The 26,062-nt window shown below is 44.7% G+C and overlaps 2 protein-coding genes across 5 annotated transcripts in view; both read left to right on the top strand.

Moving 5' to 3' along the window:
- The window catches only part of adgra2 (adhesion G protein-coupled receptor A2), a 47,813-nt gene extending 43,107 nt beyond the window's left edge, over positions 1-4,706 (top strand). For both annotated transcript variants that reach the window (XM_023802024.2, XM_023802014.2), the window contains exons 18-19: positions 708-797; positions 923-4,706. In XM_023802024.2, coding sequence (XP_023657792.2) covers positions 708-797; positions 923-2,291 — 1,459 coding nt within the window. In that variant the 3' untranslated portion in view covers positions 2,292-4,706. The remainder of the gene's footprint in view (positions 1-707; positions 798-922) is intronic.
- Positions 4,707-5,200: 494 nt separating this feature from the next.
- On the top strand, positions 5,201-23,674 carry rab11fip1a (RAB11 family interacting protein 1 (class I) a). 3 transcript variants are annotated; one of them, XM_023801618.2, is made up of 7 exons: positions 5,201-5,677; positions 5,988-6,598; positions 13,709-14,136; positions 14,223-15,042; positions 16,648-19,833; positions 21,057-21,168; positions 21,486-23,674. In XM_023801618.2, exons 2-7 carry the CDS (start codon positions 6,249-6,251, stop codon positions 21,687-21,689), a joined length of 5,100 nt encoding a protein of 1,699 aa, XP_023657386.1. In that variant the 5' UTR covers positions 5,201-5,677; positions 5,988-6,248; the 3' UTR covers positions 21,690-23,674. The 3 variants fall into 3 exon arrangements, with proteins under 3 accessions (XP_023657386.1, XP_023657411.1, XP_023657404.1); XM_023801643.2 differs by lacking the exon at positions 16,648-19,833 and having other exon boundaries at positions 5,203-5,677; XM_023801636.2 differs by lacking the exons at positions 5,201-5,677; positions 5,988-6,598; positions 13,709-14,136; positions 14,223-15,042 and adding an exon at positions 15,060-16,111.
- Positions 23,675-26,062: the final 2,388 nt, after the last annotated feature.

The raw sequence follows: 26,062 nt of genomic DNA, 5'->3' as shown, positions 1-26,062 counted from the left end.
TGTGGGGGGGGGGGGGGAATGTACAACCAATGAATTAGTGAGGTCGGGAGGAGGGCCATAAATCCCATGTGACCGCCGTTGGGAGCGAGCTGTCATCATCTGGGACCCGCCAGCTCCTCTCTGCGCTGTCCGTCCTCTGACCCCCAATCCAGGCCTCCCTGTCACTCTCCCCTGCAGATAGTGCAGATGCGGGGGGGGAAGTGGGGGGACACACTGAGGGAGCGCCCCCAGCCCACACGGAACTGCCGTGTGGGCCGGAGAGGCCTGAACAGCGGCCCGTTTCACTTCACCCGGGACACCTAAGGGTTGGAACATCCACAGCTGCCCGATGAAACAGAGCCGGGGGAACAAGGGTCCTTTATCCGGGGAGCCCCAGAGCCCACCCTGCATGCAGACCCCCCCGGGGGGCAGACTGCGCTCCTGCCGCTCTGCTGCTTGATCGCCGAGGCTTAGTAGCCTTGGGTGTAACTAGTAAAAGTGACTTCAAGGGAGACCTCTGTCAGTGACCCCCCCCCCCCACCTTCCCTGGGGGTCTCTGGGAGTCACAGATGACATCCATGCATGGTGGGGGTGTATGGGGGGGGGGGGGGTTTGGGCAGTTTAGAGATAAGCTGTGTTTTCTTCTTCAGCAGAAATGTCGGCCCTCGTTTTCGGGACTCCCTTCTCATGCTGGCTCTTCGTCCCTCTGCCCCCCCCCCCCCCCCCAGGTTCTATCTGGTTGCTGGCGGGGTCCCACTCATCATCTGCGGCATCACTGCTGCTGTCAACATCAACAACTACGGCGACGGCATCCCATAGTAAGTGCTGTCTGCTCTCTGCCGCTGCATTTGTGCCGTGAGGCGTCTCTGGGAAGAGGGCTGGGGAACAAGTGGCCCGATTGTGTGTCACCCCGCTGACCCCTCTCTCCCTGCGACCCCCGCAGCTGCTGGCTCGCCTGCCGGCCCAGTCTGGGTGCCTTCTTTGTCCCTGCCGGCCTGGCGGCACTGGTGACATGGATCTACTTTCTGTGCACCGTGTCCCGCCTGCGGCGGCGTGGGTCACTGCAGTCCAAACAGCCTCCCGCCTCGGACACGCCGGCCCCGGCTCCCGAGAGCCAGGCGGCGCTGGGCAGGAGCGCCAGCCTCCTCTCCACGGACTCGGCGACGGCCCCAGCGGTGGTACCGGAGGATCAGCACCCACTGAAGGCTCAGCTTCTTGCCCTCGTGGCCACGCACTTCCTGTACGTGGGGCTCTGGAGCTGCGGCGCCCTGGCCGTCTGGCAGACGGGGCGGAGCAGCCTGCTGTTCAGCTTCCTTTACGGGGTCGTCGCCGTAGGGCTTGGCTGCCTCCTGCTGGCATTCCACTGCTTCCTGCGCCTCGATGTCCAAGCTGCCTGGCTAGGATGCTGTCCGCGGTACCGCCGTGCCCGGCCCGTGCCGAGCTACGTGCAACCCCCGGCCGTGCAGCCCACTGCCTGCGATCACGGCTCTCAGATCCTGGTCCCCTCAGGGGAGCCTCCCGGCTCAACCTCTACCCGGTCCTCCTCTACCCCCAGCGGTGTGAGCGGCGTGGGCCCCGCCCCCTGCAAGCTCACCAACCTCCTGCAGGTGGCGCAGGACGGTGCTGGCGACCTCGCCCGAGCCCATGGCAGCACCAACGGCAACGCCAGCACTGACAACATCGCCAAGCAGGCCAACAGCAACCTGCTGTCCGGTGCGGCAGCCGCAGGTCAGTCGCAGAGAAAGAAGGCCAGCGGCCGGACTAAGCAGGGCGGGGGCGGTGGGCAGTACCTCCACCGGGGGGAGAGCAGGGGCCACTACCGCCTTCGCGCCCTAAGAGGAGGAGGCGGCGGGGGCAGCGTTGGGGTGCTGGGACCTCCTGGCCTGGAGCAGCTGGGCTCGCAGCCGCCCCACAGACATGCCTCCAGCGGAAACGGCAGCCTCCGCCATAGCAACTCTGAGAGCCAGACGAGCCCGCTTGCCAACGGGAGGCGGCTGGGCGAGGTGCCCGTCACCAGCCCATCGGAAGGCAGCGACGGCGGCAGCAGTGGTAGCCGCCGGCCTTACCCCCTGCTCCCCTCGGTGGCCAGCAGGGCGGCGCAGAGACGCAGCGCGAGCCGGGACAACCTGAAGCTGGCCGCCGCGGCAGAGAGGGAGGCCAAGCGCAGCTCGTACCCGCTCAACGGCGCCCCCGCAGCTCCGAACGGCACGCTGAAGGGCTCCGGGGTGGAGCTGGATGCCAGTGGCACGGACCGGTCGCAGGGCTCGCTGGGCATGAAGGGCAGCGTCTGGAAGAGCGAGACCACCGTGTGATGGGCTGCGGACCAAAGCAGCTTTTACCAAAGGGTCCAAATGGGCAAAGGGGTTGATGCAAATCCAGTCTGGCTTCGAATAAACATTTAATGTGAACGGTCAATTAAAACTGGTTGAAGTAGCAGAGTATTCCTATGGCAGTGAGTTAGGAGTCATAAGGGAGGTGGCAATCCTGACCATTATCATCCTGTTTTCCTGCTCGAGGGTCACTGCAACACATTTGTTCAGGGACATCTGTCTATGGCGAGAATCCAGACCTGGGCTCCACACGGGAATACGCTACATATCTGTTTATGAAATATAAAAGATAAATACAGCTATAGCTTTATCTTTTATTGCATCTTTCAAGATAAATACCTAGTCTGTTTTATATCTCATGGGCATTTAGAAAGCTAGGAGTGGTAATGTTTTCTGACTCCATCTTGGAAAAACCACAGGGAATATTCAGGCTCTGCTTTGTTCAATCTTTTTCTATCTATGCACATCACCTTTGGCAGGGAAAGGGAAGCCAGATATGCCGTTTTTCAGCGTAAACCATGAACATTCCTTCTGTCAAGGACAGATTTGCTCGTACGCCTATCTGGTCATGGGTGTCCATGTGTTAGGGTGCCTGTGTGTGCAGCTGTATAATTTCGACCAGCTTTTTAATCCGCTGACTGTAAAGTTTGGAAAATACACAAGTGCTGACAGATTGGTCAGCATGTTAGTGATGACCGCAGGTCAAAAGGTCACGTTTTGACCACTCGGTCAGGCTGCCGTTTTCAATTTAAGGACCTGTAAGTATCGTGAAACTGTTCTCCCAAACAGTTCTGTGAATTCAAATTTGACTTCACGGTGCAAGCAACATGGATCTATTGCCCTCTTGTGGATCAGTAATGTCATTGCGTGTACACCGAATCATAAGGGACCTAAATCATGAATCAACATAAATCAGAAAACTGTGGCTGGGTTTTGTAACATTACACCCTCCAAAAACTGCACTTATAAGTGGACATGCAGAGTATGAAAATTTGATTCTTATGAAAACACCACCTGCTCTTCCTTCTCCAGATTATTTACTAGTATAACTACATCTGCAGTTCCAGCACATGTAGTCAGCAAGTGCAGTCATTCATGCATCTTAGATGAATCCCCAATGTTCTGATCTACAGCAGTTCATCTGGGGTGTTGATGTGGCCTGGTAGAATATAAATGACCAAGAATAACGACATCCAATAGCATCACTTATGGGTCAGAACAATCAGCCATCAAATTAAGGGCTATCCATTTCACAGAGCACCGTTGTTTACATAGTAATATACAAGTATAGCCTATTGTAATACCAATAATAACATGGCCTCATAGAACATATGTAGAATTCTGTAGGCCACAAGGAAGCTTCTGCTTATCCACTGCAAATCGCCACAGGATGTTGCTATAGGTGTATTCAGGGAAATAATCGTTGCCAAAGAATGATCAGTATTAAATACCCTTACAGCATCACTCCTAACCAAGAGAATTTACTGTTAAGATATTTCCAGTGGATGTTCTCCTACCAGACTTGAAACCTCCTCCAGAAAGTCTTATGTGGAGGCATTTAATCATGACATCCTGAGCTTTGACAAAGATTCAGAGACACGTAACATATTTTTATTTACGTTAGACACTGTACAATTAGGTTAGTTCTTTCCTCTGCTAATTATTTTCAAAGGAGGAATCTGTACTGTGTGTCACTTGATGGATACAGACTGATCCATAGAGTAGCCTGTCAAACATCAAAGCTACGCACAGGGAAACATTTTGGCCAAAAAAGTGCTAAAACAGTTTCATTATTCCATTAAAATGCCATTAAATCCGATGAAATGGAATTCAGTAGTTTCATTTTCATCTATTGTAACATTGGTTTTGGCGTTTGTTAAAAAAAAAAAGAGTCAGAAGTATCGCAGTAATAGAGCTGCCTTGGTAATTATGCTGAGAATTCAGAACCTGGGAACTTAATCATGGTGAGAGAAGCATACGGGAAATGAAATCTGAACTGCAGGAGAAAGGGAACCTCTCCTTTAGGACTGTCAACAGGATTAGAAAATACACTAAAATATCCATGTTTATTGGGAAATTACTTAAGGTAAAGCTTTTTTGCTATGTGTATACTGGCTGGTTCTCTGCTAACACCCTTGCTATGTCTAGACCCTTTTGGGGTCTGTCTGTTGGACTGTGGTGTTTTTTGCTGTCATTCCAGCTTAGTGACAGTTTTCATCTCAAATAAAGGGAGATTTCATGATTGCAAGCATATTTATATTTTGACTGTCACAGTGCCATCAAAATGATCATTAAAATAATGAAATGATTGATTGCCAATAATATATTTTAGGATTCCAAACTGTGCCTTATAAAAATGTTTTTGATGCAAAATAAAGATTTTTAAGAAACTTTAAACTTGCCACTGATTTCAGTGTGGTTTATAACAGTATTATAAGTGGGACAAAGCCTAGAGTAAAGCCTTGTGAACTACAGTTATTTTAATTATAAAGAGATTCAGTGAATGTATGTTTATTTGGTTTTATAGTTCTATAATTATGTTACCCTTATATATGGCAACATCCTAATAATAATGACAAGAAACACAATAAAATATAAATAATAATAAACATTTACAAATATTTCACATACACGACATACTAACATACAGACGGATATGCCGACAATTTAAAATTCTAAGTGTCCCGAACTGAAAATCACTTCTGGATTCTTCTTGTTAGTATTAGGAGAAGGTCGGCACGTGTACTGCGGAGCGTTTGGGATCTTTACGTAATGGTGTGACTTTACCTGCCCCTGCAAAAAAAATGTTGCTTCGACCCAATTACGGAAGGCATGGAATTGATTGTCAGGGACTCAGCCAATGAAATGCCAGCGATTGACTATATTGGGTTGGATCAAGCGCCATCCACTCAAGGAAGGAGGAAGTTTGCCTAACAGAGCTTCAGATGTCAGCGTCTGCTCCTAGCAACTAAATACGACGTGTAAATAGCCATAATTTATAGAAATTATATTTTTTAACTTGTTTTCTCTTGATTTTAAAATAGGCAACTCTAACTGTGAACGATCCATTTTTGCTAGCTAGCCAACTGGTAAGAGGACTTTGCTTCACGGTTCGGCGTCGTTACCGTGTGCTGTACCTTTGGCACCTGCTATGTTGAGCAGTTCGTGCTTGTTCTGTTGCGAACCACTGCGGGAATGACCTTATCTCGCCGGCGCTTGAGGAATTAATGAGTCAGTTTGCTTTCGACGAGGACATAGTTTGGTGACCGAAACCCCGGACCTTCAAAACGCTGAACAGAACAAATCAACGCAGGATCGATTGAAAGAACAAAGAGAGGCTCGCGCTGGCGCGTTCTGCTCTGGAACGTGTAAGTAACCGAGTGGATGTTACGGGGAGCACGCGCTGGGTTCCTTCCGCGGGAAGATCGAAGCTTTAAGGGCAATTAGCAGTGAAATGCTACGGTGACTCTAAACAGCGAGATTGGCTTCAGCGGGGCTAATATTTAGCGTGAGATCGATCCCTGTGTGCTTAACCAGTTTGGGAAAACAAACAGAAGCCCTGCGGGGAGAAAGTACACTTTGTCAGATTAAGTTTATCTTCTGGCATATAATTCAGCTATTTAATTGTCCTGCTTCGGTATATTTTATAGTAATACACTTTTGGTTTTATTAATACAGGTATCAAGATACCGTCGTCGAAACGGGAAGACTGAGGTTTAAGGAAGTTTCCAAAAAATAAGTGGATTCTTCTGTAGAAAACGGGCTTGGGTGGGAGTGTGGAGCGTCGTGAAGTACCCAGCCCAAGAAGACGAGCAAGGACATTCTTCCCTGTGAAACACTCTGACTGGACAATATAAAGTTATTCCAGAGTGCTCTAAACCGGTGTGCCGGCCATCAGCCAGGCGATTTTAATCTATCAGTGCCCACGAAAAATTACCAATGTCCCTGGCTAGTCAGAGTCAGCAGTGGTATCCCACGAGTGTGCAGGTAACGGTTTTTCAGGCGAGGAACCTGCGGATCAAAGGCAAGAATGGGACCAACGACGCATATGCCATCATACAAGTCGCCAAGGACAAATTCTCCACTTCGGTGGTGGAAAAATGCGTCTCGCCCGTCTGGAAGGAGGAGGCCACCTTCGACCTGCCGCTTTTCCACCGCGGTAACGCCGATCGTTGCACGCTGTACATTATCGTCATGCACCGAGCTCTGGTAGGACTGGACAAGTTATTGGGCCAAGCAGTAATAAACCTGCTGGAGCTTCACGAGAACAAATCCCGTAACAAGACCGAGTAAGTGCTTCGTTCATCACCGTTGTTGTTGTTATTATATGGGTATATATACACACATGTCTACATATATGCACTCCCCGTATGTTAGAACTTTCGTGTCAGGTCTGATATGTTACAGAGTAACATTATTACTATACTACTACACTGCAGAGTGTCATATTAGAAGGGAGAATGTCCGCCAGTGCCCAGCCCAGACCAGGCAGCTTGGGAATCTTTCATTTCGTCAGGGCGGGTTTTGCTCTTTGTTTTCCGGCACGTTCCTTTGCTTAGTCTGCAGAGCGAAAGCAGGGGAGCGGCTCTTTCCATTAAATTACTGTTGTCACAGCGGCACGCCCACCTTGACCTCTCTGTTCAAGCATCCTGACTCCTCCGCCCTCTTCAGACTCATGAATTCCCCCCCCCCTCCAGCTGTGTGTTTGCCCTGGTGCATCCCACGTAGGAGCAGCTGCTGGGGGCCTACGGGCTCAGGAGGTCTCGAGTGACATACTTCAGCTGGAGATAAGTAGAGGGAGGGAATAGCTCAATATTCCAAATTTCTTCCCATGTATCAATAAAGACTAATACCTCTGTAAATGACTATATTGCTTAACCAACAGTATTAGCCTCACATAGAAGTCCAGGTATTAAATACAGGGTATCAGATTTTTTTTTTTTCTTTTCAATTTTAAGATGCACTTTTCAAAGAGGATGTTTAAAAATGGTTCTTCCCATGCTGTTATCTACTGACTGACTTCAGGCTTGTCCATTTATACAGTTGGACCATCAGTAAATTTTCTGTGGATGCTCCTTTAAAAAAAAAAAAGAGCCTTTTCTAAAGTGTAAAGTTGAGGATGCCTTAGGATATGAAAATGATGTCCTTTAGTATTTCAAGCATTTTCTTTTTTTTGGATTGTGCGGTTTGTGTTCTAGTTCCGGTTAGTATGTCAGCTGAGGCATTCATGAAGCAACCTCTTTTTAATTTAGTATCTGCTGACATCTGTGCGTCAAATGACGATGAGTCACTCTGGGGAAAAATTCTGATTGAGTAGTAGTCTCCCTTTCAAGGTAATAATCTTGAGCTGCTCCTGCTTCCATGTTCACGGTGGCTTGCTAAAGCATTAAATTGTTTTTTTGTTGCGTGTCTGGGTGGTGCGACGCTGGGGCTGGCGTTGAAGTCTAAGATGGTCTCTGGTCATTTTTCTCTAGGTGCGACCTGTAGTCTGCCTTCTACGGCTAGGGTTCTCTTAGAGTAGCCTTCTTGGTTGGGGTCTTCTAGTGCTGGATTTGATTGAGAACACTGAGAGAAGGTGGTCTCTTGAAGCACGAGTTGCAGACCAAGGTTACTTTTCTGTATCTTATTTACCCCTTTGCCAGACAGAAACCGGTTTGCTTTGTGCTGGTTCAGTTTACTTTCCTCTTGCAGATTGCAGATGCATAGTCTTCCCTATGGTAATAGTTGTCAGGACAGCTACTCTGTGCCAGTATAAAAAAGAATGCATTACACAAAAGGGGGGGGGGGGGTGTGCAGGGCAAACATTTTCCTAACTTGTTTTATATGTACAGATGTATGGTCGGCCAAATCGGCAACCCATCTGTCAACTTGCTTGCTAAGAATAGATCCAGGTGTTCTGTGGTCAGCATGTTATGTGGTGGATGAACTCCTTGCTTTAAAAAGCCTTTAGATAAGAAGACCTCGATCATTCCTCACACTGGGAGAAAAATTAATTAAGCAGGTATTTTTATGTCTCTTCAGCGAGGTTTGAAGCCGAATGTGGGTCAGTGACATCTGCTGTGCTACTAGTTTTTGGAGGTCTTGTAGGCCTAGTTGTCTTGCCTCGGAACCTGAGTAAAGCCCCCTGCCTTTGCTGTTTCAGGTACACCGGTCTGATCTATTTTTGCACTGTGCCCTTTCTAACGTAATTGCCATGAAGCACATGACAGCAGTCGCATAACAACAAACAAACAACGCTGAGTGACACGCAACAGTGGAGTATTGCCGTGTGACACTATCTGGGGTGTGATCAGCACTGGCAACATCCTCCCTGCCCTTCTGATGCGTCTTCTCTGCTGTCATTGGAGACGTTAGGTGGCGTAATTGTTAAAGGCTGGGACATCCCCTAGCCTGTTGTTAATCTACCCTTTATCATGTCAACGCTGAACAGTAAAACCCAGCTGCCATGTTGAGGCATCTGTGACGTAATGACTGCGTCTCACCATTTCAGTAATCTTGTTTTCTCTGGTATGTACATCGTCTCTGTACTGCCATAGCACATTCTCTTCACCCAGAACAACTTTGTCTACTTTAGCGTTCATTTTAAGCTGAACTCTGCTCATTAGGCTGTAAGGTTAAGATCAAGGAGCAGGGTTTATTTCCCAGTCAAATACACAGTAGTGTAGGATGAAATTTAGACTTGATATGGAAGTGAAAGAAATCTCATTGTAGTCATACCTTTCGTCAGCTGAAGCCTTTTTTTTTTTTTTTGTCTGTCTGCTGAGTAATATTTTAAGAAGTACAACCAGTTCTAACAAAGAATTTGTGTTTTAGCTGAACAGGGTCATTGTTTGGGGGTGTCTGGCTGGTGAGTTTCTGCCCAGGTGGGAGAGGAGCAAAGCCACATATCAGAGTATACAGCTCGCATAGCAAACTTGTGACAGATTTGCAGGCTTGTATTCCAGGGGGTCCGGCTGATACACTGGTCAATTGTTCCCATGTAAGAAAGGGGGGGGGGGAATTCTGTGCAAGGCTATGCGTGGGGCAAAAGCTTTTACTAAAATTCTTATTTTCTATCTATTTTAATCAGTTGTCAGAGGGATGTTGATTTTCCTGCAACTAGAAAATATTTCTGCTGAATTGCATGTGGGCTTACGATCAGTTTTTGGGAGGTGAAGCGGCAGACTCAATCTTTTTTTTTTTTTTTTTTAAATTTTTTTTTTTATATATATAAAAATATTTGATCTTAACTTCTTCACACATTAATGCAGCGGAACATTTTACAGTAGTAGGTCACGTTTCTTTTCAAGGAGGTTACAGCAGGACCTTAATGTTGATCTCTGTCCTTAACAGTTCTTACCTGTTGTATGGGAAGGCATGTGAGGTTCACCCACATTGTCGGTGACAGTTTTTTCTTTTTCTTTTTTTCATGATAAAAAGGCTGTTGGGTCCCTTATGGTAGCTTTCAGATTGGACAGTGTCAATTACCCAGATGTTGGCGCTGATGCTGCTGGGTCGTTTTAGACTTTATTTTGGGTAGTGTGTTGGCTTTTCATTCGATATGGATGGGTTTGGCCTTATGGCCTGTTTGCCAAGAAGCTACCGGATAGTGGTTAATGCTTATGGGTTTGACCTACCAGTGTTCCTAGTAAAGTGAGTTGTAGGTAAGCATATATCCCCCGTCTCTGCATTATGCTGTGATGTTGTCTCAGCTGTAGACCCTGTGTTCTGGAGGACCTTCCTTAACACCCCTTTTTAAAGGACCAGGAGTTGGCTGACTGGCCATCACATGCCTCCTCATCTCCATTTTTCATGGGCTCTTTGCTGTGACCTTAAATATATATTGACACCCTGACATGGAATTTGATAGGCTTTTGTGCAATTTAATATGCCAGTAATGTGATCTTCCTGGAATCCCATCCATGGTGTACCCCAGCTTTGTGCCCTGTGTTACTTGAGTTAGAAAGAAGTCAACTTTGCTGCGGTTGAAGTAAATAACAAGGTTGCCTTTTTGTACAAGGAGTGATTCCTAAAACAAAATAATTTTGCCACTGAGGGCGTTTGGTCTTTGTATAAAAAATGTTGTGCTCTTGTTTCCGTCACCCTTTGACTCTCACACCCATGCATTAACTTAGATGTTTCAGCAGGGAGTGTTCACATTACATCTTATCAATGTTCCTGGGTTGGGTATGGATACCAGAGCCAGAAGTGTTCCCTTGGTTTGTTATTCTTTAAGATGGCGTCATGAAATCCTCCCCCCCCCCCTTCCATTCAACCCATTTAACAAAGATTTTGATCTTTTAATGATATGTTTGTATGTGTTGTGGTCTGGCAGTTTGTGCCGAAAAAGGAATGTCTTGTTTGTCCCCTGTCCTCCTGTTTGCAGTGCTCTGTCACTGATGGGTGCCCTTTCAGAAAGAATGACACCCAGAGGCTTTGCATATCTGCTGCTTCCTTAAGAAGTCTATTTAAAGCATGTTTTTCATAAAATCATTTGGTCCATTGACTCATGAAATGACTTGGGTTGGACTGCGTTAAATCCCTATTAACACAGCCCGTTGGGGGTGGGGTGCCCAGGTCAGGTGTAGGCACTGGCATTTCGGGAACAAAGGGCAAAAATGCCACCGTGGGCCTTTTTCCAAAACATCTGCATAGTGTATCACGAGGTCGGCCAGCATGCAAATGGGAGCCAGTCTCCTACACTGTAACCTGAATCCCCATCACCGCATGACAAACCAAGCCCAGCCCCTATGTTGCACGGCTGCAAGTTGCACGTATGCGCAGGCGAGCTGCTCCTAGTGCAGCCAATGTCCCATCTGCACCATGGCATGAGGGAGGAGTCTGCCAACTGCTTCTGACTGTACCTGTGTTATAGGCTCCCTAGTCATGATCACGGCGGCAGGTGCTGAAGATGTACCTTGTCATTAGCAACACTCTTCCTGGGTTGCCAGGTGTCGTTATTCAGTGTGTTGACACATCCTGTATATAGTTCACTGTACTTTTATTGTACATTCTCCATATCTTACAGCCTAATGTTTCTCTTCCATAAGTAACATTGTAATTTCTTTATCAGTATTTCCTAGTTCTCTCATGGGCCATTTCTGATGTGTGTATTTCATATGTCTGCCATCCAGCACGGCTGATTAATAAGCTTATAGGCCTGATTGAGTTTCATTTGGTGGCCTGGTGCTGGAATAGAATGAATACGTGGAATGGCTGCGCTTACCGGAGGTGAGGGTTAGCTGCACTTTCGCTGTGACTTTCCAGGTGGTTTTAAGGCTGATGGATGTGTTCCACGTCTTTGACGCAGTGGAAACTCTGATGTGTGGGGTTTCTTCACCCCTCCCAAATTTTAATTTCGAAGTGAGCTGTATTGAGAGGATGGAAGTTTTTTTTTTTTTTTTTTTTTTTTTTTGTTTTTTTTTTTTTTGTGTGTTAAAGCTGTCAATGTGCTTGTCTACATACAAATACGGATAAAATGTAATCGTATAGGGGCATTACACAGACTTGGCATTGCTGAATCTCGATGCTGTGTCTCTGTTTGTATAAAGTTCCAAACTCTTATGGACTTCGGTGTGCAAGTAAGAACGACACATTGCACCCCTGCTTTGTAAACCGCCTAGTCACTCCAGTCCTTGTATGTCCCTATTCATGTTTCTATTGTAAATCAACTGAATGGGATGTCTTTCAGTGCTGGTGGGGAAAACAGGTTGGGCAGGACAGGCAAAATGGTTTTGGGGGCATGACTGTCCCTCCCAGTAAAACTGCATGGTTTCGTGTTTCTCCAAATATGAAAACCAGTTCGCGTGCTTCTCAGAATCCTCCGTCGGCCGCAGACAGCAGGTGGTTTATGAAATGGGATTCGGTAATTTTTGCTTTTCTCTTGTGGTCTGCCCCCCAAAGACTCTGTTAGGCTAATGAGGGTGTTAATGCAATTAACCTGATTTTAAGCAGAATACGATCTTCACTTCTCCTTTCAGTTTATTTGTACTTGGTCAATTCGCAGAAAGCAGATTAACTGAATCCTCCTGAACCAGTCATGTGAAATAAGGAAATGTAAATAAGACAATGAAACGCACTATTACGGTGTAGTAATTCATATTTCTACTCTGGCTGAGTGCAGCCCTCCTCGAGTGTCCTTGACCTTTTGATAGGCTCAGCAGTAAGCATGTGACTTTCTCCCTGTGCTCCACTGTCAGTGACTGTCTAGTCCAAGGTCAGGCCTGGAGAACAGGTGCACTGCTTGCTGATGTCATCCCGTTCATCTGGATTTTGTCTTAGTCCCTGACACCTGCAGTTTTGCGAATTTTTAAGCTATGTGTTGTAAAAAAATGCTCTTTTTGCCGTAATCAGTTTTCTGTAAATCACTGGCCCATAGAAAAGTGGCTTATTAGACATTGAGTTGTGAGTTAGCAGTTATTGTAGGAAAATGCTTCTGGAGTAGTTACTTCAAAGAAATCGATGGGAAATTTTGGGAATAATGGCATATAGGGATTAATTTTAATCCTAAACTGATTGGTTTTGTATTATATCATCTGACTATTTTCTATTACATAAATTACTTAATTCACTTTCCAGTTCTTTATTTGTCTCTTGGCAATTTGTGTGATCGTCTCAGTGCTGCCCCTAATGGCAGATATAAAGAAATGCAAACAATAGCTTTAGGATAATTATAAGGTGATTCACAATCAAATTTCTCTTCCGTTCATCGTTCCATTAGCATTTGTAAGCCTTGTCCAAACTCCCAGCCCAGCGAGTAGCATGGCCAGAGTTTTCTTAGTTTTGTGACATGCGCCCTGTTCCGTATGTCACCATTTAGTCTACCTCGACACAAGTATGTAATATATGCACTGTTTTTATTTGTTAGAGTTTCTGTTACTCAAAATGAATACATGTTTTAGTCATTCTCTACCATGCTGGTGGGTAAACTGTGGTTGTTGGTATTGTGTACATTGTGGTCTGTAGCCAGGGAGAGCGGGCATGGGGGGGGGGGGGGGGTGCAGGCTCCTCTTCACAGGTGAGTGATGCCTGAAATTCTCAGGTCAGATAGGCAAGGTGTAGAGCTGCATTTATAATGTAATGAGTACAAATGGCCGTATAGGCAGAAGCACAATAGTCCAAGATATCTTCATGTGCTCTAAGTATACTTAGTATAGTAAATGCATGATAGAATTGCTGTTTAAACATTAATTTAAATCTTATGTAAATTCTGTTTTTGTTTATTTCCTGTTTTTTAATTTCTTGCTGTAAATTGTTTTTGCCACAACATAGCAATTGTTGATTTGGCATTAAATTGAAGCCCACCACCACAGAATTGCTGTATGAAATGTGTGTGATATTTGTTTTTGTCATCTGTTTTTCTGTCTCAGAATATGGACGGTGGTATGAAAAATGTAATGCTAATTGTTTTCTTGTTTTAGGTGGTTCAAGCTGGTGGACAAAAATGGGAAGACTGATAAGGACCGAGGAGAAGTTCTGCTGGACATCCAGTTCATGAGGAACAACATCACGGCCAGCATGTTCGATCTGTCCATGCAGGAGAAGCCACGTTCGCATATCGGGAAGCTGAAGGACAAGATCCGCGGCAAGAAGAGTGGCTTCTCTGACTCCGCGTCTGCCATAGTGCCCTCAGTCTCACAGGTGATGACAGACAGCGAGGAAGATGGTGATGCCCATGCAGAACCTTCCGGAGCAAAGAAGAAGTCAAAGATAAAATCTTTGTTCGGCCCAAAGTCCAACTTGCAGCGCAACGTCTCCCAGTCAATGTCCACATTGGGTACTCTTCCTGAAAAGAACTCTGCTCTCAGTGGTAGCCGTTCATCTGGCCTCAATGTTGACTCCCCAGAAGGTGAGAAGGGCCTTCCATGATGGCTGTTCCAGCTCAGATGTTCTCCCTGTATGTATCTGACAGATGTTATGTACTGTTTCTTGCAGCCAAGAAGAAATTCAAGTTCTTGACCCACAAACGCACAGACAGCTCTGACAGCAGGACGTCACTGGGCCCCTTCTCTCTGCTGAATCGCTCCAAGCAGAATGTTGTGGAGCAGTCTGGTGTCTGTATCAATGGCAGCCATGTTTACGCTGAAGAGACGGAGCCCAAAACTTCCACACTCAGTTTACCCAACTCCAATCAAGGCTCTGCAGAAGATGTGCGCCCAGTCCTTGGCAGGAACCCGTCAGATGTGTCTGTGGACTCCCTCAAGGGCTTAAGCCTTCCCTCGTACCGAGCAGAGTCCAGACAGAAGACCCAGCTAGAAGAAGACCGTCAACAGGCTGAGAGGGTACAAGAGGAGCGTGCTCGGTTAGAGGAACAGCAGCGGAGACGGGAAGAGCAGGACAAGAGGAAATTGGAAGAGGAAAGAAGAAAACAACTGGAAGAGCAGCAGAAGAAGCAAGAGGAGGAGGAGAGGAGGAAGCAGGAGGAGGCCAGACGAGCTGAGGAGCGCAGGCGGCAGGAGGATGTAAAGAAATCTGTGGAAGCCAGCAACCGAGAAGAGCCCACGGTGACCGACAGGCTGTCATCTCTGTTTGGCATCGGGAGAAAGAAGGAAGAGCATCCTGCTGCATCCCAGGAAGAAAAACGTGGTGTCGAAGATCCCCCAGCGCCAGGCTCAACCAATCCCTTTGAAGAGATCCCACTTAGTCCGGAGCCCCAAAACCCCTTTGGGGAGAGCTCTCCGCAAGCCTCGCAAAGCCTCCAGAACTCCACAGGCTTCCCAAACCGCACAGCCAAGGTGTTTCCAGTCAAGCCAAGGTCAGTGCCCAGTGGCAGGGCTTTTTTCTCTACCAGTCGCATTTCAAATCCACCTGCTGCAGGGTCAGTAGCATGAGCTGCCAGTTTCTGTTGAAAGTGTTAGAGAAGAGCCAGTTACTTCATGTGGCCAAACTTGGCCCTCACTGGGTTTGCTCCATCATGGCTGGGATGCAGTGTGCACCAGTGACGAAGGCATCAGGTGCCACTGACCATTGGTCATGTGTTTCTAAGGTTTTCTTCTTCCTCCCTCTCACTGTTCTGATGTATTTGGGTTCTAGATGGCATGTATTGATGTACATAGATAAATATTTTCCAAATGGAGGATTGAATGTAAAAAAGAAAATAAATAGTACAAAATTGGATCATCTTATAGATGTTTATTGATTGCTAATCAGAGGTTAATCAGGATACAATATTTCTTGCTTTAAGCCATCTAGAACCCATTCTAAACGATACAAAACTAAAAATATGGTTCTGTTGGTGGTTCAACAAAATATACCTTGATCCCTGGCATCATCTATAAGCCTCTGCTCTACTGGATGGAAAATCTTTATGGTGGGAATGGATGTTACCCTCTAATCTAAAAGTGACACATCCATCCAAAGTAAAACATTAACTGAAAATATGGAAAATTAGTGCATATCATTGTTTGTGTGTTGCCAAAGCTTATGTGTGATAATTTCTCCCTACACTGTTAGTGGCATTCATGCTGGTGGAGTTTTTCAGAAATATCTTTTCAACCATATAAAATTTAAAATTGCTTCTGGGACTCTTAAATATTTCCAATAGTTTGGGGAGGAATGTAATCTACCTGATGCATTGTTCTAGTTGTGCTCTACTTGTCTGGCAAATTTGGCCTTGTGATTGGTAGTTCCTGCTTGCAAATTTAGTGGGTGTGTTCACTGCGGTGGTATGGTGTCAGACAGGTTGTGTAGCAGCGAGAAACTTTGTTTGTAGTCACTAAGAGGTAGTTTGTGCGTGAGTCAGTGGAGAGTCTGCTCCTTTGAAGGGATTTGTTTTGATGATGATCTTTGTGAAATTAACTTATGAACACTGCTGCATTCTAATGGTGAGTGAGACCTGATGCTTCTGTTATAAGGGGTTTTTGTATGAAAGAGCTGAGGAACAGTTTCTTACCGAAATGTGAGGCAAGCTTAGGGGTGCACTGAGTATTGCTTTGCTCTTTGGCTGGCATCTACTTGAAATGCATGGAATGTTTTGGAGCTATGAAAAGTTGAATCTTGCTATTTGCAAGATTCTCTAACAGGAGTGTTCTTACTCTAGGAGCTTTACTATGTTATCAATGCTATTGTTATTATACTAAATTGTTTTTGCAAAGCAGTTGTGGTCTTTGTAGAGAGAGATTTAAGGAAAAGTACATAAGTCTTGTATGGGGTATGACATATTTATGGGTCATGCTTATTTAAATTATTTAAAATGTATTAACTTTTGAATCCAGATGCTACTGATTTGTAGCTTGCTAGTCTGCATATTATGCTTTGGTTCTTGATGCTTCAAATGCTCAGTGCCCTGATGGGTCATGCTGTTTTGGAAGGGCCAACTTACCGATCTCTGAGTTTTTTTGTGTTTTTTACTTCCTGGCAGATTTGTTGCTGAAAGTATTCAGGGCACGCCCCCTTTCCCATCAGCAGACCCCTACATCGAGTCCCATCTTCCCTCCTCATCCACCCTTAACTCCACCAACCCTACTCTCCCCTCTGAGTCCTCTGACATGTTTTCCACCCTGCATTCCTCCCTTGCTCCTCCAAATGCCAGGAGAGGTTCGTCTGATTCTCTCACCAGCATTAATGAGATCCTAGACACTGAGTCCCACGGAACTTCCACCAGCCAAAAACGGCAAGCTCCTCTCCTCCCTGGTCAAAAGGCCTCTGCAAAACATGAGGTTTCCCCATCTTTGTATAGTGACAGATCTCAAAGCACAGAGGCAGGAAAACCTAAAGCTGCCCCAAGAAGCCTGTCTTCTAAAACGGCTGCTACAAGTGGGTATTTAAACCCTATTGCAGAAGTTTCTGATTCTAAAGAAAAAGAATCCTCCGCATTCCAAAGTGACAAAAGGCCACCCCTCCCACTTCCAGATTATGAAAAGCTTTTCCCAAAGAAAAGACATGGCATTCAGGGACAGGTTAAGTGGGACAAGGTGATTTCAGAGGTCAATCTGAAGCAGAAAAAGAATAGAACTGATATTGACCAAAATGAAATGAGTATAGATGGGCCTGACTTGAATAGCGGAAGCATACAAGTGCAGGATGAAAAACCAGACATTTTTAGTAGGATGACAGAAAACCAGGACCAAGAAGAACCATTTCCGGTGTGGAAGAGGACATCAATAACTAATAAAAGGCCAGTTGTCCCTCCTAAGCCCAAACTTGTAACTCCACCAGGTTCAATGACCGAAAAACCAAACCGATTTGCATCTAGAGTCTTTTTGACAGCAACACCAAAGGTCCAAAACATGGATGCCCCACAGGCAAAGTCCCGTATTCTTCTGGACCGTGAGACGAAGGTGCAGAACACTGATGATGGTAAAGGAAAAGACAACTCGCCAAAGGACATGCAGAATTCCACAATAGTGGTCAGCAAGGATGTTGTATCTCAAGGTGACACCAAAACACCTTTTAAAAGTTCTGAAGATAGTTCTCCTGTCGAACCCAGACAAAGTTCTCTGAATAAAGCTCCAATCAGAAATGCCTCAAATCAAGAAACTCTTGGCTCAGTGGTGATTCAGAAACCCCAAAATGAGGCTAAAGACACTAAGGTACTAGAGAAGGTATCTGGAACTAAGGAAATCGATGAAGTATTCATGACTACAAATAATGCTGACCTGTTTTCTGGTAGCATATTTCTGAAGACCCCCACTGTGACAAAGCCAGATCTTGAAGAAAAAGCTGTTCAGTCCCCTGCTAAACAGCTGGTAGTTGAACCAGACCCATTCCCGAATAACTTATTCCTTTCTAAGGATCTGGTGGTGGACAAGAGTGCTGAATTTCAGGGTGACACCAAAACACCTGTCAAGAGTACCAAAGAGAGTCCTATCAAACCCAGACAAAGTTCTCTGAATAAAGCTCCAATCAGAACCATCCCAGTTCAGGAAAAGCTTGGCTCAATGGTGACCCAGAAGCCCCAAAATGAAGCTAAGGACACTCCGATGCTAGAGGAAGTACCTGGAACTGAAGAAGTCAATGAAGTATCTATGACTACAAACAACGCTGACCTGTTTTCTGGTAGCATATTTCTGAAGACCCCCACTGTGACAAAGCCAGATTTTAAAGAAAGAGCTGTCGAGAACTCACCTGTTAAAGAGCAGGTAGTAGAACTGGACTCATCCCCAAATGATTTATTCCTTTCTAAGGATCCAGTTTTGGTCAAGGATGCTGAATCTCAGGGTGACACCAAAACACCTGTCAAGAGTATCAAAGAGAGTCCTCCTGTCAAACCCAGACAAAGTTCTCTGAATAAAGCTCCAATCAGAACCATCCCAGTTCAGGAAAAGCTTGGCTCAATGGTGACCCAGAAACCCCAAAATGAGGCTAAAGACACTAAGGTATTAGAGAAGGTATCTGGAACTAAGGAAATCGATGAAGTATTCATGACTTCAAATAATGCTGACCTGTTTTCTGGTAGCATATTTCTGAAGACCTCCACTGTGACAAAGCCAGATCTTGAAGAAAAAGCTGTTCAGTCCCCTGCTAAACAGCTGGTAGTTGAACCAGATCCATTCCCGAATAACTTATTCCTTTCTAAGGATCTGGTGATGGACAAGAATGCTGAATCTCAGGATGATGCCAAAACCCCTGTCAAGAGTACAGAAGAGAGTCCTTCTATCAAACCCAGACAAAGATCTCTGAATAAAGCTCCAATCAGAACCATCCCAGTTCAGGAAAAGCTTGGCTCAATGGTGACCCAGAAACCACAAAATGAAGCTAAGGACTCTAAAATACTAGAGAAGGTGTCAGGTAGTGAAGAAATCAATGAAGAATCCACAACTATGACAAAAGGCACGGACTTGTTTTCTGATAGCATATTTGTGAAGACTAATGTGTCGAAGCTAGGTTGTGAAGAAAAAGCTGAAGAGTCACCTGCTAAATGGCCAATAGTTGAACCAGACCCATTCCCAAATGATGTATTCCTCTCTAAGGATCCCTGGGCCTTACCACTGGAGTCAAAGAATAAGTCTGAGCAAAGAATGTCTGAGGAAGACTTGGAAAAAATATTTTCCAGCAACGAAGTTGACCCATTTACAGGTTTTGTTCATAATGAATCTGCAAAATTTCCTGAACCTAAGATTGAGATGACTGGGAAAACTAATGCTGAGCAGAGTTCTGGTGCCCAAAGCGATTCTTTTACAAAGAAAAAGGCTCCACCAGTACCTGTAAATGCAGCTAATGCAGACAAAATTACAACAGAGCATCTGTTCAAACTCAAACCTAAGGTGACTACGTTGAGTACAGGGGAACCGAAGATGGAAACTCATATCCAAAATCTAGGCAGTCCAGCCAAGAGAGAGAGTGCCGTTTTCCAGAGCAAAAAAACACTGGTGGCCGCTAACCCCATTCCCTCAGCTTCTTCCCCTGTGTTCTCCTCTCTGATTTCCCCTGAGCCCCAAATGTCTGCAACAGAAGAGGGCACTGCTCAGCATGGTGTCACCTCTGGTGGAAAAACCCTACTGCGGGCCTGGGTAACGCCCTCCGAGTCACAGTCAGTCTCTGTCCAGAATAGCAGCGGAGGTGGAGCAATAGGGAAAATGGGCGAGCCAGCCTCAAGCCTACGCAGGTGAGACAATCTCTGACCCTTGAGTTTTGTCTTGCCTGTGGAGCAACTTCCTTTTTGAGTGATCTGGAAGGTTAGCAGGTGGCCGCTGTATCTGTGCATTATCTGAATGTGCAGCGCACAAGGATTCTGTAATGGCAGTGTGTTTCGATGTAAGGAGGAGTATTGTTGGTTTTATTTTCAGTCTTTTCTTTCCTGAGTCCAAAGCTTCCAATTTCATCCAAAGACCAACTGTATGGAATCAAACTTCAGGCAAATTTTTTTTTATGTAAAGCTCCAAGTTTTAAAATCTGAAGCTGACAATCCTGCTTTATTCTTTGATTTATAATTCTGCTTGATAGTCAACAGAATGCCAACCAGCTCTTCTGAATTGTGTGGGTTCACTTCTATATGGCCTCATTTAGCTGTTAAAGCACAATTCATGTAAATGTGGAAAGAGCTGTTTTGTGTGTGTCCTTAAAGTAATAAGAAGTCACCCAACAATGCTAAAGTACAAGTGTAAGTACTTTTGTAAGCTGAGGTTTGTGGTCCTTAACAGTCCTTGAGTCCCCCCACCCTTCTCTCTTAACTAGGAATCTTGGCATTAATTTTGAGTCCTCTACTTGGAGGAGTTGGCCACGCTCTTCAAACTTGTGTTTTAATCTTGTTGCTTGAACACTGGAGTAGACTTGCACTGTATGTTGTCCTGAAGACTGTCAACTACCATCAGCTTGGAAAGAAACGAATGAACATGCTGTGCTACAGGAAGGCATTTAGAATCTTGTTGTTCCATTGCCGTTTCACATTTAAGTTTAATTTATGTCAGCAATTTGGGGGTGTTCCTGAATAATTTGTACGTTTCTGTACAATCCTCCGTTTCTTGTTATGCAGGATCTATTTAAGCTGATGTAGAAACTTCCATTCACACTTTCCAACCTTTGCAATAATTTCCCACAAGTTTCAGGGCCGCTTGGCAAAACACACACAGCTGTATATGGTACATTTAGCATGTGACATAAATCAATGAGTTTCATCCATAAAGTTTTGAGAATACCAATTACCAGCCTGTAGTTTCAACAAGCTTGGAACTACAAACTTTTTTTGTGCTCGTGGTTAACTTGATATGGTTGGTTTGGTTGCATCATGTACACTGACCCTGTTGGGAGGAAAATGTGATTGATGTTCCTTGTTTCACCTTTGTTAGTTTCTTGTTAATTTGAACCTGCAAATCCGGTTTGTCTTCTCAGGCCACACCCTGTAAAGCCCTTGGGCTCCGAGAGCCTGATCTCCGCAAGCACTGTGCAAGGGCGAGACAGCAAGCCAACCGAGACCCATGAGCCGGTTCTGAGAAAGCCAAAGGTATTTGGTCACACATCTGCCTTGGGTGCTAGACCATGCCTTTTTGAAATTAATCTTAGGAAAGGTTTAGCAGAGCATGTCTGGATCAGAGAAATCAACATGAGCTTGTAAATTCACAACTTTTTATAGACTCTCTTCAGTAATGCATGTAAGCTGGTGTTAAGGTATTCAATCATGTTGTATATTTATTCAGCCAGTTATTCATGTGGGATTTGTTTCAGAACTTGGAGTCTTATAAATTTTTGAGCAATGATCTTTTCTGTGTGGGCGTCTCACTGCTGTGGTCCCCAGTTTCAGTTAAATGGTCCATTTTCCAGGTGATCGCCTCTGAGAGTGGCCCCTACTCTCAGCTAACCCAGGAGGAACTGATCACTCTTGTGGTGAAGCAGCAGGCCGAGATCAGCAAGAAGGACGCGAAGATCCTGGAACTGGAGGAGTACATCGACAACCTCCTCGTCCGAGTCATCGATGAGAAGCCCAGCATCTTGATGTCCATGCCAACCTCCAAAAAGGCTTTCTAGTAGCCGTAGTGTCAAGGGTGGGGGAGAAAAAGGGCTTCCACTAAATCCGTCACTGCTGTGCATCAGGGTGTCTGGTCCTTCCCCTGGTGTTTGTAACAGTCCCTCGTTTCCCACTACAGGTCTGTCCCGGAGTATGTGCACTTTATCACAGGGAGAGATGGTTTTGCTGACTCTAAATGGTGTTAAATGAAGGAGGAACTAAAATGGCACTAAATACTGATTAGAAGTAACAGGTGGTGTCTAGGAATCACTACGGAAATGAACGAAGCAGTGTGGCAGAGCTGCTCTGTTACATACCTCTTCATACCTGTGCTGCGTGTCAGCCAACACCGGAAAACGGGCGTCGATGTACTGTGATGTCATTTTTGACGTATCGACTTTGAAGGTGCCGAAGATTCCTCCAGCATTACCGTGACACCTTAGCAAGCTGTGAGGTTCCGAAAGGTTGTCATGCTGCACGCTCATGGCATTTTTCTTTTATTCTTTTAAAAGGACTCTGACGTAGTATCTTCTCACTTCATATGCTGTAATGAAATCATTAAGCTGCTATGCGATCTTAAATCACTTTAAACGTACGAGGTCTCTTAAATCACTTTAAATACAGATTAGCGGTGTAAATGAGTTATTGATTTTGGGTGCTGTTCTGATTCTGAAGATTATCCCATTCGTCTACCTTGAGCCTGCGTAGTGCGAGAACTGAGAACTTAAGTAGATTAATTTTGCTACACATAGTAACACATGGCGGTGTCATACCACACAGTTTTATGTTCGTCTGTCATGGGCAGTCATTAGCCTTGGGGCTTCTTAGATTCATTGTATTCCGCACTGTATTTATCAAGCAGTTTAGGATGAATGTATTTAACGCTTGTGTCCCTAGCCTGAGTGCTTTGTAGAGATTCCCCTTGTGGTCATGCAAGGTATGACAGCTGAATTTACCCATGGGTCTCACGAAATCATGCTTGTTGATGTCTCCCTGTTGCCACCGATGCATTGCCTGGCGGGATGGTGAGTAGGATGTCTGTCATTACCCCACCCGCCCTGTGCTTTGAATAATTAAAAGCAACACTAAGAGAATGAAGGATGTTGACCAGTAACCTGAAAGTCTCAGATTTTCTTGTGACTTGTCATTTTGGTGGAGCAGCTTTGAGAAGGATCAGGCTGTTAGTAAAACTTTAATTTATTGAAGGTCAGTTATCTACGAGTCTCTTTGTACTCTTCTAAATAATGAAAATTCTAACTTTAAATGGCGTGGCAGAGTTTGTTGTACAGTTTATAAGGTTGGGAATAGCTGTAGGGCGAAACTGAGTTAGAAGGCGGTACGTCTCATGCATATACACACTGCTGTCCTCTTAATCAGCAATACACACCTCACGATGTCCCCAAACACTTCCTGATTCCCTTGAATCAGGTAGTGCTTCAACAGTCGGCCCACACTGACTTGAATTTTCAATGAATTCAATTATCACAAAGACTGGGGTGAGCATTTTTATATTGAATAAATTTTTGATCTTATCTGCTGCTATATGTTTTCAGGGTTTAAATCTCATTCTGCATTTGTTTGTTTTAAAGTTTGTCGGTCCACCGTGGTGTGCCTTATATGGAAGCTTGTCATAGCAATGAGGACATCAAAACTTTTTTTTTTTTCTTTTCTTAGACACCCGTGCCTTGGTATTGGCTACTTTTCCCCTTTTTCTCATTGGCTGTTTGGGTTTTCTTTAAGGAGACCAGTTCCTTCTATGTCTGGAGGCTTATGAGACAAATTCACAGAATTTTTCTGGGCGTTTGTGTTGCATTGAAGCAATTTTCCTTCCTATGTTAATGATTTTACTTTTAATGATTTGTAGGTATTCCAAAAAGTGTTTTTTTTCTGCACTGCTGGAATTGCAGTTGTGCTTTGCTGTCTTAATTTACAGCAGTAAATATTTGTAAACATATTAAAACTGGCTCTTCCATATAAAACAAATAAAACTATATTGCAAAAGGTCTTTGTTTTTAACCAATTTTTTTGTTACTTCAATCTGTCTGCGTGTGACACATCATGACATTTCCATTCACCCGCCTCCCAACCTTGTGTCCAATAGAAGGTGCCAGTGAGCAGGGACACCCTGGATGGTATCACAGAATTCTACTTGTTTACTAAATCCAGTAAGACTTGGTCCTCACTGTCATCTTTGCTGTATTGCCCTACTTTTCCCCTCCTGAAAGTTCAATTATGTGTAGCAAGGTTACGTTACGCAAAGTACTTCTTTCCCTGGGGTGGTGCTGTCGGTCCAGGACTCATTTCCATTTCTGTATTAGTGGTGCAATTTTTAGAACCTTGTTAGGGATATGTTGTACTAGTCCTAAAACTCTTAACTGTAATACCACGGAAGTCCAACTTTCTGCTCTAATTACATTTTCCTCAAAGTACTCTTTTTTTTTTCTTCTTTCTTTTAAACAGCTCCTGCTTTCCTTCTCCTACCTGTTTGACTTTAGATCCGTTGCTTCTGACTCCCACTGAGAGTTTGTGAAGCTTCATTCTGCCAGTTGTTGATTATTTCCTCCCAGTTCCAGTTACTTCATCATGCTGCCTGGCAGTTACAGTGTATCGTTACCGTCACGAAGCGTTTCCCTTAGATGGCTGTTTGCCCGCCTTTGTAGTCTGTTATGAAGCTGTATGGAAGGCTAGATCCAGAAGAGAAGCATTTTAATAGCGTGATAGCAAAGCATAGAAGGGCTTCAACTGTGAAGTAGTTAACAAGAGGACCTGTTTTTTTTCTATGATATACAGAGACCAGTTTTATTACTTAAAATACTTTTTCATGCTGCCATATTTGAGGTTAACGGCTCGTGGGGGGGGGGAAACACAAGTTTGTTTCAAGTCAGAATCTTCTGTAACAGTGATTCTCAACCCATGGGTTGTGAGGAAATGTAAGCATTTTAAAACTGGCAAGCTTCTGTGCTGATCCACGATCAGATTTCCCAGCCCCAATCCTAGAATTAATCAATTCAAAAGTGTCTTGGTTCTGCAAATGCTTAGTGCAAAACTAGTGAACACTCAAGCCGAACCAGAGATGCTTAATTTAAAATATACTGGCACATCCAATCAGATTTGTGGATTGGCAGTGATTGGTGTAAATTGCAGAGTGACTGCGTGCTTGACCATGGTGTTAATTTAAACCTATACCTGACAAAGGGTCTAGAGCTGCAATTAACGACTATTTTGATAATCGATTAATCTGATTCCCCTCCCCCCCCCCCTTTTCCCCCTCGATTGATCGATTATTAATCGGGGGAGGGGAGACAAAAACCAGTTCGATTTCCAGCATTTCTTAATAACCCAAACTGTCTATGTACAAAGGTTATTTCCAGCAACTCACAGAAAAATAAATGTATGCTACATTAAGAGTACAAAAAAAATATTTTGTAGCAGCTGAATCAATGTAATGGAAAAACACAATCTTGAAAAAAAAGTGCAACCAGCATGGCGCTTTAGATAATGTATTCAGTACTCCAGTTTTTTTAATGTAAAATCAGACTACCGCTGCTGCTACTAAGAATAATATTAAATAATTATTTTATGTTATTTAATGTTGACATACCTATGTGACGGGGGGAGAGAGCACGTGGGCGAGTGTGTCTGCATTTATTACGGACAAACAAAGTAAACATTTATTTTATTTACGCTAAAAATGCGCCGGCTTGTGCTCTAGTCAAACGCCATAGACTTTAGTGACTGAACGGCGCAAGTAAGGCGATTAGTGAGGAAAAACCCGTGAACGGCAGGCGGCAAATTTCGTTTTAAAACGTGTCCGATTGTGTGCGCATACTACAGTGATGAACTGTAAACAAGATAAATAACATAAGGCTATTTAGTTTAATAAAATGACAAGATTTAGACCTGGTATTCTATAGGAAAGGTAGCCTTAAATGACTTCCGTTGTGATCTGTGAGGGAATAATTTTATAAGGGGAAACAAAGGGAATGATTCTATAAGGCTGTAACTAATCAAAACGAGAACTGACTGGCGCGCCGGCAAGGCAAGGCTACCTAATCGGAACAGATAGGGGGGGGGCGACAGAGAATATCAGCGGCCCCTACCCACATTTGATAACAGCCGATTGTGTTGACATCTTTCCCAGACAACCACGACTTCACTTGTGTTCGTGTGCGCACGTGTGCTTGTGCGAAGGGGCGGGGCTATATGCACAGCAGTAAAAACGGTGGGTAACTATTCATATCCTTAACATTAGTGATCTCAAAAAAGGTGCGTAAACGCTGTTTTGTAAATTTAAAAGGTGCGTAAACGGCGTTTATATTCATTTACCCTCCACTACACCACTGAATGATTTGCGTTAATTAATCTGGATAATTGCATAAAATAATCCAAAAAC

This window comes from Paramormyrops kingsleyae, chromosome 2, assembly GCF_048594095.1.
Source record: "Paramormyrops kingsleyae isolate MSU_618 chromosome 2, PKINGS_0.4, whole genome shotgun sequence".
Classification (NCBI taxonomy): domain Eukaryota; kingdom Metazoa; phylum Chordata; class Actinopteri; order Osteoglossiformes; family Mormyridae; genus Paramormyrops; species Paramormyrops kingsleyae.
This window is presented reverse-complemented; position numbering and strand designations above follow the sequence as displayed.

Excerpts from the sequence above, each read along its gene's own strand:
- rab11fip1a (XM_023801618.2), top strand. The coding sequence starts at position 6,249 with ATGTCCCTGGCTAGTCAGAGTCAGCAGTGGTATCCCACGAGTGTGCAG. Across the intron at positions 6,599-13,708 it reads AAATCCCGTAACAAGACCGA|GTGGTTCAAGCTGGTGGACA; the intron begins GTAAGTGCTTCG and ends TTCTTGTTTTAG. Across the intron at positions 19,834-21,056 it reads CCAGCCTCAAGCCTACGCAG|GCCACACCCTGTAAAGCCCT; the intron begins GTGAGACAATCT and ends TTGTCTTCTCAG.